Source organism: Apodemus sylvaticus, chromosome 10, assembly GCF_947179515.1.
Source record: "Apodemus sylvaticus chromosome 10, mApoSyl1.1, whole genome shotgun sequence".
Taxonomy (NCBI): Eukaryota; Metazoa; Chordata; class Mammalia; order Rodentia; family Muridae; genus Apodemus; species Apodemus sylvaticus.
The window spans coordinates 27,070,771-27,081,656 of NC_067481.1; the positions used below are offsets into that span (position 1 = coordinate 27,070,771).

General features: G+C 47.8%; 1 protein-coding gene across 1 annotated transcript; it reads right to left on the minus strand.

The window, feature by feature from the left end:
- Window positions 1-3,439: 3,439 nt before the first annotated feature.
- On the minus strand, window positions 3,440-9,696 carry Gip (gastric inhibitory polypeptide). Its single transcript, XM_052195912.1, has 5 exons — window positions 9,611-9,696; window positions 6,912-7,058; window positions 5,318-5,407; window positions 4,536-4,637; window positions 3,440-3,449 (listed from the first exon to the last, which is right to left on the minus strand). The coding sequence occupies exons 1-5, from the start codon at window positions 9,694-9,696 to the stop codon at window positions 3,440-3,442; spliced, it is 435 nt and encodes a 144-aa protein (XP_052051872.1).
- Between the last annotated feature and the right edge of the window lie 1,190 nt (window positions 9,697-10,886).

Sequence of the window (10,886 nt, forward strand, 5' to 3'; positions counted from 1 at the left end):
GTATAACTCAGCCATCAGCAGCTCTGTAGGTCCTAGATTCTAGCCTCAGCTTCCCAAGAGTGGGGGGGGGGGCTAAAACAAACAATCCTCTAAGCAAAGATTGCCCTGTAATTGCATGGTGCATACTTCACAAACTGCAGAAGTCTCGAAGGAAAGAAACAATATCATCAAAGATGCACGAAAACCGAGACGTTTGGCGGGCGTGTTGGCTTATCCCCTTAACCCCAGCGTTAGGAAGTAGATCTCTGAGTTCGAGGCCAGCTTGGTCTTCAAAGTGAATTTTAGAATAGTCAGGGCTACACAGAGAAACCCAGTCTGGAAAAACAGAAAAAAAAATCAAAGTAAAAAAAGAAAACATAGATGGCTTATGAAGCAAAGGCACTTGTCTTTTCTTTTTTTTCTTTTCAAGACAGGGTTGCTCTGTGTAGTCCTGGGGCTCACTCTGTACACCAGGTTGGCCTAGAACTCAGAAATTCGCCTGCCTCTGCCTCTCGAGTACAAGGGTTAAAGACATGGCCACCACTGCCTGGCTAAAGGCACTTGTCTTGCAAGCCTGATGACCCCGAGTTCCACAAAGTCCTCAAACTGTACATAGCGTGGTGCGAGCATGCCTACGCATACACAGCACACACACACACACACACACACGCACACACACCACTATTAATAAGTAAAATAAACCTAATGAAAGTCAGCTGAAGGAGGCTGGAGAGATGGCTCAGTGGTTAAGAGCACTGACTGCTCTTCCAGAGGTCCTGAGTTCAAATCCCAGCAACCACATGGTGGCTCACAACCATCTGTAATGAAATCTGATGCCCTCTTCTGGTGTGTTTAAAGACAGCTACAGTGTACTCATATATAATAAATAAATAAATCTTAAAAAAAAGGGAAAAAAACATTAAAAAAAGACAGCTGAAGTCCAGAGATTGTAAGCTGGCGGTCCTCAGCTCCAATTCAGTTCTGGGATCAGTGTGAGGATGGAAATGTAGCTCAAGGTTTGGCGCCACGTTGACCTAGTGTGCTCAAAGACTGGGTTCTGCCGTCAACACTTCATACACAGTCTGAGGTCTGTAACACGGACTGACTGCAGAGGTGCATCGGTGTTTATGAGTACTCACTGCTCCTCTAGGGAATCCCAAACTCAATTCCCAGCACCCACGCATTACACAGCTCACATACAACCCCCGAACCTCAGCCCCAGAGGCATCCACTGTCCTTTTCTGGTCTCTATGGGCATCCACTCACCTACAGCATAAGAGAAATAAATACACACATATAAAAAATAAATATAGGGCCGGATGGTGGTGGCACACTCCTGTAATCCCAGCATTTGGGAGGCAGAGGCAGGCAGATTTCTGATTTCGAGGTCAGCCTGGTCTACAGAGTGAGTTCCAGGACAGCCAGGGCTACACAGAGAAACCCTGTCTTGAAAAACCAAAAAAAAACAAAACAAAACAAAACAAAACAAAACAAGCAAACAAACAAACAAACAAATAAATAAAACGAACTTTGTATTACGGCCTGGTATGATGGTGTTTGCCTGTAAGCCCAGGACTGGGGGGTGGGGGGGCGAGGCAGAAGGATACTGGATTTACAGCCATCTTGGGCTTTTTAGAGAAACTCTACTTCAAGAAACAAATAAAAATCCAGGCTGAAGCCAACTTGACAACCCAATTATTTATATATAATTTATATTTTATTTATGTATTTTCTTAGAAGCAGTCTCACTTTGTAGCTCGGACCATCCTGAAAGTTATTATGTAGACTAGGCTGACTTCAAATTCACAGTGCATGGCACCCTGCCTGGCTAAATTTATTTTCTTTTCATTTCATTTCATTTTATTTTATTTTTGGATTTTCGACACAGGGTTTCTCTGTGTAGCCCTGGCTGTCCTGGAACTCACTCTGTAGACCAGGCTGGCCTCGAACTCAGAAATCCACCTGCCTCTGCCTTCCAAGGCATGCGCCACCACTCCCAGCCTACTATTTCATTTCATTTCATTCCATTTTGAGACAGGTCCCACTACATCATCCTAACTCCAACTATGTGTTGCTCAGACTCTCAGCAACCTCCCTGCCTCACCTTCCCTGCCACCCTCTGAGGCCTCTGCCCGGCCTCCTTGCTCTCAAGCTGTATTTCCATTTCCCATCTTCCGTTTATTGACACATTTTGTTTTGTTGTTTTGTTTCTTATGCATATGAGCACACTATAGCTGTCTCCAGACACACCAGATCTCATTATGGATGGTTGTGAGCCACCGTGTGCTTGCTGGGATTTGAACTCAGGACCTCTGGAAGAGCAGTCAGTGCTCTTAAGCTGAGCCATCTCTCCAGCCTGACATAGTTTTTTAATTGATGTGAAATGTATGTGTGTGTCTGTGTGTCTGTGTGGATATACACAAGTGTGTGTGTGCATGCCCTCTTTGGCCAAGAGAGGATGCTGTGTTTCCTAGAGCAGAGTTACAGGCCATTGTGAGCCACTGGATGAGAGTTCTGGGACCCAAACTCTGATCCTCTCTTTACCACTGAGAGGTCTCTCCAACCTGCTTAGTCACTGGTTTGTCTTCCCAATCTCAGCTTAAACGACATTTTCTTATTCCATTCCATCTTGAAAAGACTTTTCTGTCTTTGTCCATGTATCTCAGTGTGCTGAGATTAGTAGTTTGTGTGTTTAAAGATAAAGGCTTGTTGGCACCTGTTGTCCCAGCAACTTGAAAGGCCCATGTAGTTGAAGAACCTTCTCCTTTTGTGTTTATTTGCTTGCTTTTGAGTCATTAGAACAGTTTCATGAGGGGCTGGAGAGATGGCTCAGCGATTAAGAGCACTGACTGTGGTTAAGAGCACCGACTGCTCTTCTGAGGGTCCTGAGTTCAAATCCCAGCAACCACATGGTGGCTCACAACCATCCATAACAAGATCTGACTTCCTCTTCTGGAGTGTCTGAAGACAGCTACAGTGTACTCATATAATAAAAAAAAAAAAAAAAAAAAAAAAAAAAGAACAGTTTCATGTAGCCATGTCTGTCCTTGAACTCCTGATCCTCCCGCCTTCCCCTCCTCAGCACTGGTATTACAGGCTTATGATGTCACACTTTGTTAACATGTAAGGCTGCTACACTGTGTGTACTTCACTGTTATATACAGTGAGTTAGTCAGAATCCCTCTTAGCTATGTTGTTGCATCTAGTCTGATTGTAGGATGCATAGACGAATAACTTGATGTGTTCCTTTTCTTTGGTAGGCATGGACAAACCCAAGATACACACAGTTATGCCCTGGGAGTGCTCAGCTGACATCTGAATGAGTTTTCACGGTGGACACCAAGGTTTACTTCAACTCAAGGCTTTATTGGTTTGGTTCTCACAGAGACTTTGAACCACAGCGGAAGCAGGAGCTAAGCAAGCTAAGGTCAGAGTCCAGCCCTGCTCCGGGCTGGGTCAGTCACTGGGACCTGGAAGAGGGGGGGACAAGAACAAAGAGGGAAGAGGGAGTTACCAACTTAGAGTCAGCTCAGCAAGTTTATCTTGCCGTCCAGGCATAGATAAACCATTCCTACCTACAAATGACCTTTTGCAATGATTGATTAGTAGTCAAAATGCTTCACCAAAGTACCAAGACAGCACCCCCCACCTTCCGACAGAGATTTGTCCTCTCAACTGGCTTGATCACATTCTATTTGTCTCTGTGTGTGTGTGTCAGTGTGTGTGTACATACATATGCATCTATACACACATGTCTGTGCGTGTGTGTGCACATGCATTTAAGTAAGGTCCACGGGTTGATATCCACTCTAATTTTTTAAAGACTTATTTCCTTTTATGTTGTGTGCTTGCATGTTCTGCCCACTTGTATGTATGTGTACAATGTGCACACAGTGCCTGTAGAGGTCCAAAGAGAACCATCTGGAACCAGAGATGTGGGTGGCAGTTTAGTGATTAAATAGGTCCTGGGAACAGAACCCAAGTCCTCTGGAAGAACAGCAAGCGCTTAACCACTGAATCATCTCTCTAGCCTTTGCCCACTTTTTCTTTTAAAACAGGGTTTTACTACTTTCTCTTAATGTCTTGGGACTTACTCTGGCCTTAAATCACAGGGATCTGCCTGCCTCTGCCCACCCGCCAAGTGCTGCAGGCCCCCAAGGTGTGCACCACCCACCGTGTCCGGCCCAGTGAGCACTTACCCACTGAGCTCCCTCCTTCCTCTCTATCTTCTGGCAAGCACCCACATTTGCTCCCTCCAACCCTCCCCAGCTCCCAGTAAGTCTGGGTGTGTCTGGGTTTCTGTGTTTTGAGTGAGGTTCGTGGGTCATCCCACAGTGTTTAGGCCCTCATTTGGAGCAGGACCTAGCTGGTGGCCATCGGGACAAACAGTGGCTATAGAGCAGAGCCACATGAACACACAGGGGTTCCTATCCCTGGGAAGGTGCCCTGGCCCAAAGGTCACGGGGAAAGCAGAGAACAGAAAAGGCAGCTAGATGAGAAGGCAGAGAGCCTCAGCTAACAAGCTTGCAATACCCCCGTGGCCCCGTGCTCCCCACCTGAGTCGGCAGAGCTCCATTTGGTCCACCATCCAGGCCAGTAGCTCTTGAATCAGAAGGTCCCTCAGCGCGTCTTCATCACTGAGGCTCTTGGGCAAAGAGCTGCAAAGGCGACAGATCACAGAGCCGCTGGGTGGTTCTAGCCCTGGCTGGCTCAGAACTTGCTAGGTAACCCAAGTTGGGCTGCCTCCGTCTCTGTCTCTGGACTGCTGGGATTAAAGCACGTGCTAGGAGCTAGGGAGCTAACCCAGCTTGCTGCTTCCGGGTTAGTTCCATTCTCGGATCCCGAGGAGGCTCCTTTATGCTGGGAGCCCTACCTGGTTCTGCTACTCAGAGAAAAGCGGATCCACAGTCCAGGCGAAACCAAAGGCAACTTTGCAGTAAGGTAGCTCACTAACACACCTGGAAAAATCTGTGACAATACATCCCAGTGACCCCAGAGAGAGCCTCACACTTCATAGAGTGAGTGACTGATCTCAGGAGTTGGGCTTTGGGAGGATGCCAAGGTCTCTCAGTGGTCTCCCAGACAGCTTTAGTCACAGACCTTAGAAAGCCCTCAGGGGATCCTCTGGGACCCTACTCACTGGCAGTCTTCTTAAGCTCTCAGAGAGAAGGGTGCTTCCTGGGGGGTCCCTGCCTTTCTCTACAGGGAGGGGGAGGGGAGAAGGAGGGGGGAGAAGGAGAGGGAGAGAGAGAGAGAGAGGGGTGGGGCTAGCCGGTGAAAGCAGTGAAAAGCAGCCGGCAGGAGGAGGCTGTTTCCCCTCCCCCCACGGTGGACTCACCTCCCCTGTGCCTCTTTCTCCTCTTTACCCTGAGATTGTCCTGCCAGCTCCAAAGCCCGGGCCTCTCTCTGGGTGATGTTGTGTTTCCAGCTGGAAAAATGAAGAGTGTTCAAGAATGAATTGGGCTGGAGGGGACAACTGAAGTTGCCCCACCCAGGAGCACTGGAATCTTCAATACCTCAACAGTAGGAGCCAACAGTGCCTCTTCCTGCACTGACACGCCCACACACCCAGCACTGCCTGTGTTCAGTCTCCTCCATCACTGACAGCGCTTCAGAATCCACCAGACTAACCAAACAGCAGCGAACACGACTCAGCACAGGTTGGGAGAGGCACAGTGGTGGTTTATTTCCAGAGCCTGAAGTAGCCACCACCAAACAGACAGCCCAGCTCCCATGGCCTTCACCCCCAGACCTCTGGGGATCCCTCTGCCGCTTCTGCAGCTGGTCTCTCACTACCTCGTGGGTTCTTTCTTCCACCCTTCTTACCTCTTTTCTTCTATCCTTTAAACCCCCTAACACTAGATAAGAGAGGAAAAAAGACAGAAAGGTAAGAACAAGGATCTCTTTAGATTACTTCCTGCTGATTAGGGGCATTAAGTTCTTGAGGCAAGTCTGATCTTTGCCATCAAGATATCTAATTTCTTCTTTCTTTTTTTAGACAGGACTACTTATACAGGACTACCACAACCAACAACAACTAAACAACAGCCCCACCACCACCAAGCAAGCAAACAAACAAAAAACCCTATGGAGCCTTAGCATTATATACCCTCTGAAACTCTAAAAAGTCCCCAGAATTCCAAACATCATACAGTCACAGAAACTATCTGCTGCAAGCAAAATCACATCCCTGCTAGAGCATGAGGCAAATCATATAGTCAGCTGCTGTGAACAATCTGAAGTAGCCCATATCCCACACTTGGAATTAAAACAAAGACATATTCTTATACAATTTCTATGTTTGTTTGTTTTGTTCTTTGTTTTAAATATTTATTTATTTATTTATTTATGTATTTAATGTATATGAGTATAATGCCACTGTCTTCAAACACACCAGAACAGGGCATCGGATCCTATTATAGATGGCTATGAGCCACCATGTGGTTGCTGGAAATTGAACTCAGGACTTCTGGAAGAACAACCAGTGCTCTTAACTGCTGAGCCATCTCTCCAGCCCCATTTCTGTATTTTTAAAAGGAACCAAAATACCAAAATTGTCACTACAACTCTCCTTAGAAGTAAAAGCTGGGGGGCTGGAGAGATGGCTCAGTGGTTAAGAGCACTGCCTACTCTTCTAGAGGACTCTGGTTCAATTCCCTGCATCCACATGGCAGCTGTCTGTAACTCCTGTACACCCTGACACAAACATTACATCAAGTTACCAATGTACATAGAATAAAATAATAAGAAGGAAAGGGTGGGAGAATGCACCCTCTGCCCAGTCAGTCCCAGGGCGCTGGTCGTGGCCATTTAATTTCCTCATGCTCGCTTATTGAAAGGTATCTGGAATTGTGCACCTCACAGCCCATGTGGTCACCTGGGAGATGGTGTGAGCATAGAGTGTGGCGTGGAGACAGGAGGCAACCACTTACTCATTCTTCTTCCCCTTCTGGGCCAGCAGCCAGTTCACAAAGTCTTGTTGGCGGATCTTGTCCATGGCGATGCTGTAATCACTGATGAACGTCCCCTCTGCATATCTTGGGCCTCGAGGTCTGGGGCCAGCAAACTTAGCATGAGATCTGAGAGGTGACAGAGAGAAACCAGGGTATCAGTGAAGGGAAGGTCATGTTGGGGAAATCACATTGGCTGATCCTTCCTTTGGTTCATAGTCAATCACAAGAGAATGAACTTAGCTGGGTCTGTGATTCCGGCACTTAGAAGGAAGAGGCAGGAGCATCACTGCAAGTTCAAGGCCAGCCAATGCTATCTCAAAGATAACAATAATGATGAAATAATAACAATAGTCAGCACTCAGGAGGCACAGAATCTCTGCAGGTTCAAGGCCAACCTGGTCTAGGACAGCCAGAGCCATATAGAAAGACCACGTCTTAAAAACATAGTAATAACAATAAAAATAAAAGTAAAAATATTACTAATTAATACTAACCATTACTAATTATTACTAGTAATATATTATTATTGTTAATTAGTACTTACTACTAGTGATAATAATAGTGAGCTCAGGGACTGCTGCTGAGACTGTTTGGCAAACAGTTTACCGCCAAGCCTGACCACCTGAGCTCCATCCCCAGGACCAACCAACATGATGGAAGGAGGCATCCACTTCCCACAAGCTCCATCCCAAAGGAAGAAAGGACAAAGGAACTGAGTGCCAGATGTGGTAGTCCCCCCCCCCGGCCCCCCCCCCACCGTGTGGTCTCAGTGCTTAGGGGATGGAGGCAGGAGGATCTCAAGTTCTGCTGTTTACATTTTATTACTATTACGGAGGGTTTCCCATGACAGAGTGCACATGGAGCCAGAGGACCCCACGATGGAGACGTTTCTCTCCATCCACCTTGTCATGAATTCTGAGGATTGAACCTAGACTCCCAGCCTTGCATGTGACTTTACCTGCTTAGCCATCTCACTGGCCCCAGAGGCCAAAGACTTACACTACCCCTGACTGTATAAACAGGCCCTGTCTCTGTCTCGCTGTAACAACACCAACAAGGACAGTACTTGGTGAAGTCACAGAGAGTGCTTTGTACGACTCAAGGACTGCATAAGCCTATTTGTTTTGTATTTTTTGAATTCTGGGGAATGAGCCCTGTCTCTTGTGCACACTGGCCACGTGTCTTACTACTGAGTTACACCTCCAGTCTATACAAGCCTTTTAGTACGTAAGATTATCCTGCCACCCGCCCTAGGAGAGGTCCTATTTGTAGCCCATCTGTCTGTCTGTCTGTCTGTCTGTCTGTCTGTCTGTCTCGTGTGTGTGTGTGTGTGTGTGTGTGTGTGTGTGTGTGTGTGTGTGCGCTGGGATCAAATCCAGGACCTTGCATGTGCCAAGTAGGAGTTTTACCACTCTCTGTGTCCCCATTTTGTGCATGAGAAAAACAAGGTCTCACATAATATACAGGAAATATCCAGGATTCACCTACTCAATTTGGGCCTGGGTTTCAGGGGGGTGCTGGGGGGTATTGTTTAGTTTGTTGTTTTAAGTCTAGGCACGGAACCTATGGGTCTCAAGCACGAACGCACGCACGCACGCACGCACAGAGGCAAATGCTGTACCACAGAGGAGCTTTCCCTAGCCCCAACTCTCTGGGATTTGTTGTTGTGTTGTTTTGGATTGGTTTGTTGCTATGGTTCTGGGAAGCAGGGTCTCTTGTATCCCAGGCTGGCCTCAAACACATTGTGTAGGTGAAGTTCACCATGGACTCCTGATCTTCCTGCTACCTCGCCCCAGTGCTGGGATAAAGGCAGCAGCATGTTGACTCCCTGAGTCTCTGTTTTTTGTTGGGATAGGGTCTCACTGTGTCCCCCTGGCTGGCCTGGATCTCAGCATGTCTGCCTCTGTCTCCAGAGTGATGGAAATGAGCAGAATGTGCTATCATGCATGGGATTTGAGGTTTTGTTCTTAACATCCAACAAGGTCTCTCTCTCTCTCTCTCTCTCTCTCTCTCTCTCTCTCTCCCTCTCTCTCCTCTCCTGTCCTCACAGGGCTTGCATTTCTGACGGCTTTCCTATTTTACATGTGCCAACTTTGCATGGTACATGGATTGTCCTTGCATCTTAGGAAGATCGGGTCTACATTGACTAGTCTCTACCTTGGTTCCCAAACACAGCGTCAGAACCTTTGGTTTTGATATGTAGCCTAGGTTAGCCTCAAACTTTCTAACCTCCCTCTACCTGCCAAGTACTGGGGTCACAAAAGTGCACTACCGTGCTCAGCATGCTCTGTCCTGTGGTTGTCTTGGCTTTGCTCCACAGGACTCTGTACTATGTCTGTCTATGTGGTTCTTTTCTGTGCTTGCCTTGGTCTGTGTTCTCACTGAAGGCCAGAACCCACAGTGGACCTTTGTTCACATGTATTCTGACCTGTGTCTGGTGCTCAGGAAACTCCTGTGAGATCTGAGGGAATGCACACATTGTGTCAATGCTGCCTCTCAGCCACCAAAAAGTCCTTCCACAGACCTAGCTAACCACAGTCTCTCTCTCTTCAGCAGGGATCCTTAATAAATAATTCTCTAATTCTGTCTCATTACTTGTTCAGGCTGCAGGTTCGTTGTTCTTCTTCCTACCCTCCCCTCTACACACACACACACACACACACACACACAACTCCTACCGGAACTCAACCTCTTCTCTTTCTCCCAACCCCACAGCCAGGAACAGGAGCACCAGAAGCAGAGAACAGGTCTTCAAAGCCACCATCTTCCTGGATCGTGTCCCCAAGCTGAGAAGGAGAAGGGAGCAGTATTATACCAAGGGGGGATCTAGGAGGCCACTTGATCCTGGGGCCTGGGCTGAGTGCCAAGAGCTGGGGTCGGGCAGGAACAAGAGAATGATCAAGGGTGCTGGGCATTACATGAACTGAATGGAAGGAGCATGGAGCCTTGACCCAGAGCTGATCCTGCTTTGTAGCTTTGGAGTGGGGTGGGATGGGAGGTCTGGGAAGAAGAAAGCAGCAGAGGCCTAGGTGGTGGGAACTCCTTTCCTGGCTCGTTACCAGACATCACAGGGATAGGATTTGGCAAGATTATCCCCATAAAGCCCTAAACTCATAGCAGCCCACCTTCCTGCTTCCAACTAGGCGTCACTGGGCCATCACACCCCTCCCCTAAATGAAAATCACACCGAAAACCATCCCGTTACACACCCCTTCTCATGATTAACTCTTCTCAACTCTTCCTAAAGTTTCATCCGAACTTCTTCAGAGGCCTGGACCCATTACCGTCTTTAGGAAAGATAGCAAGTTGTGAGAAACCTTGCTCCAGATCTCTGAAGAGCAGAGCTAGCCCAAGGCACTGAAACCTAGTCTCCTAAGAATCTCTCTGTACTCTCTTCTGGATTCCCTTGGAGACAAGGGAGGAACCAGGAGAGCCACTTCCTCTGGCGCCAGCCCTGGCCTACCCCAGGTTCTTTCTTACCCAACAGCTCTTCTCAGCTCTTCCAGGAGGGCAGGATGAGGTCCCTTCCTTCTACCTGACGGCTCTCAGGATCTTGCCTCAAGACCCTGTCTTAGCTTCCTTATATCCAGTCACCACAGACAGCTGATTAACCTGAAAGCCTCTTATCTCTAAAGCTTAAGCCCACTTCTCCTGCTCAGCGAAGCCCATTACACACCTAATCACTTTCCCCTCTGCTCCTCGGCTGTGCTAATGGGTGATTAACATTTGGGTATCTCCAGCATTATCTGGGGCCTGCCTGGTGGGCAGGGTAGGTAGCCTGAGCACCCCCTTTTTCCTCCTTTCTTCTTTTCTGGGCACAGGGCCCACTGTTCTCTGCCCTACTTCCTGTTGGATACTGCGGGTACAAAGGGTTGTCTCAGTGAAGGTCAACTTGGGTGGCACTCTCTGAGGGAAGGGGCATGCCCACAAAGCCATAGGTGAACTTCTGAGGGA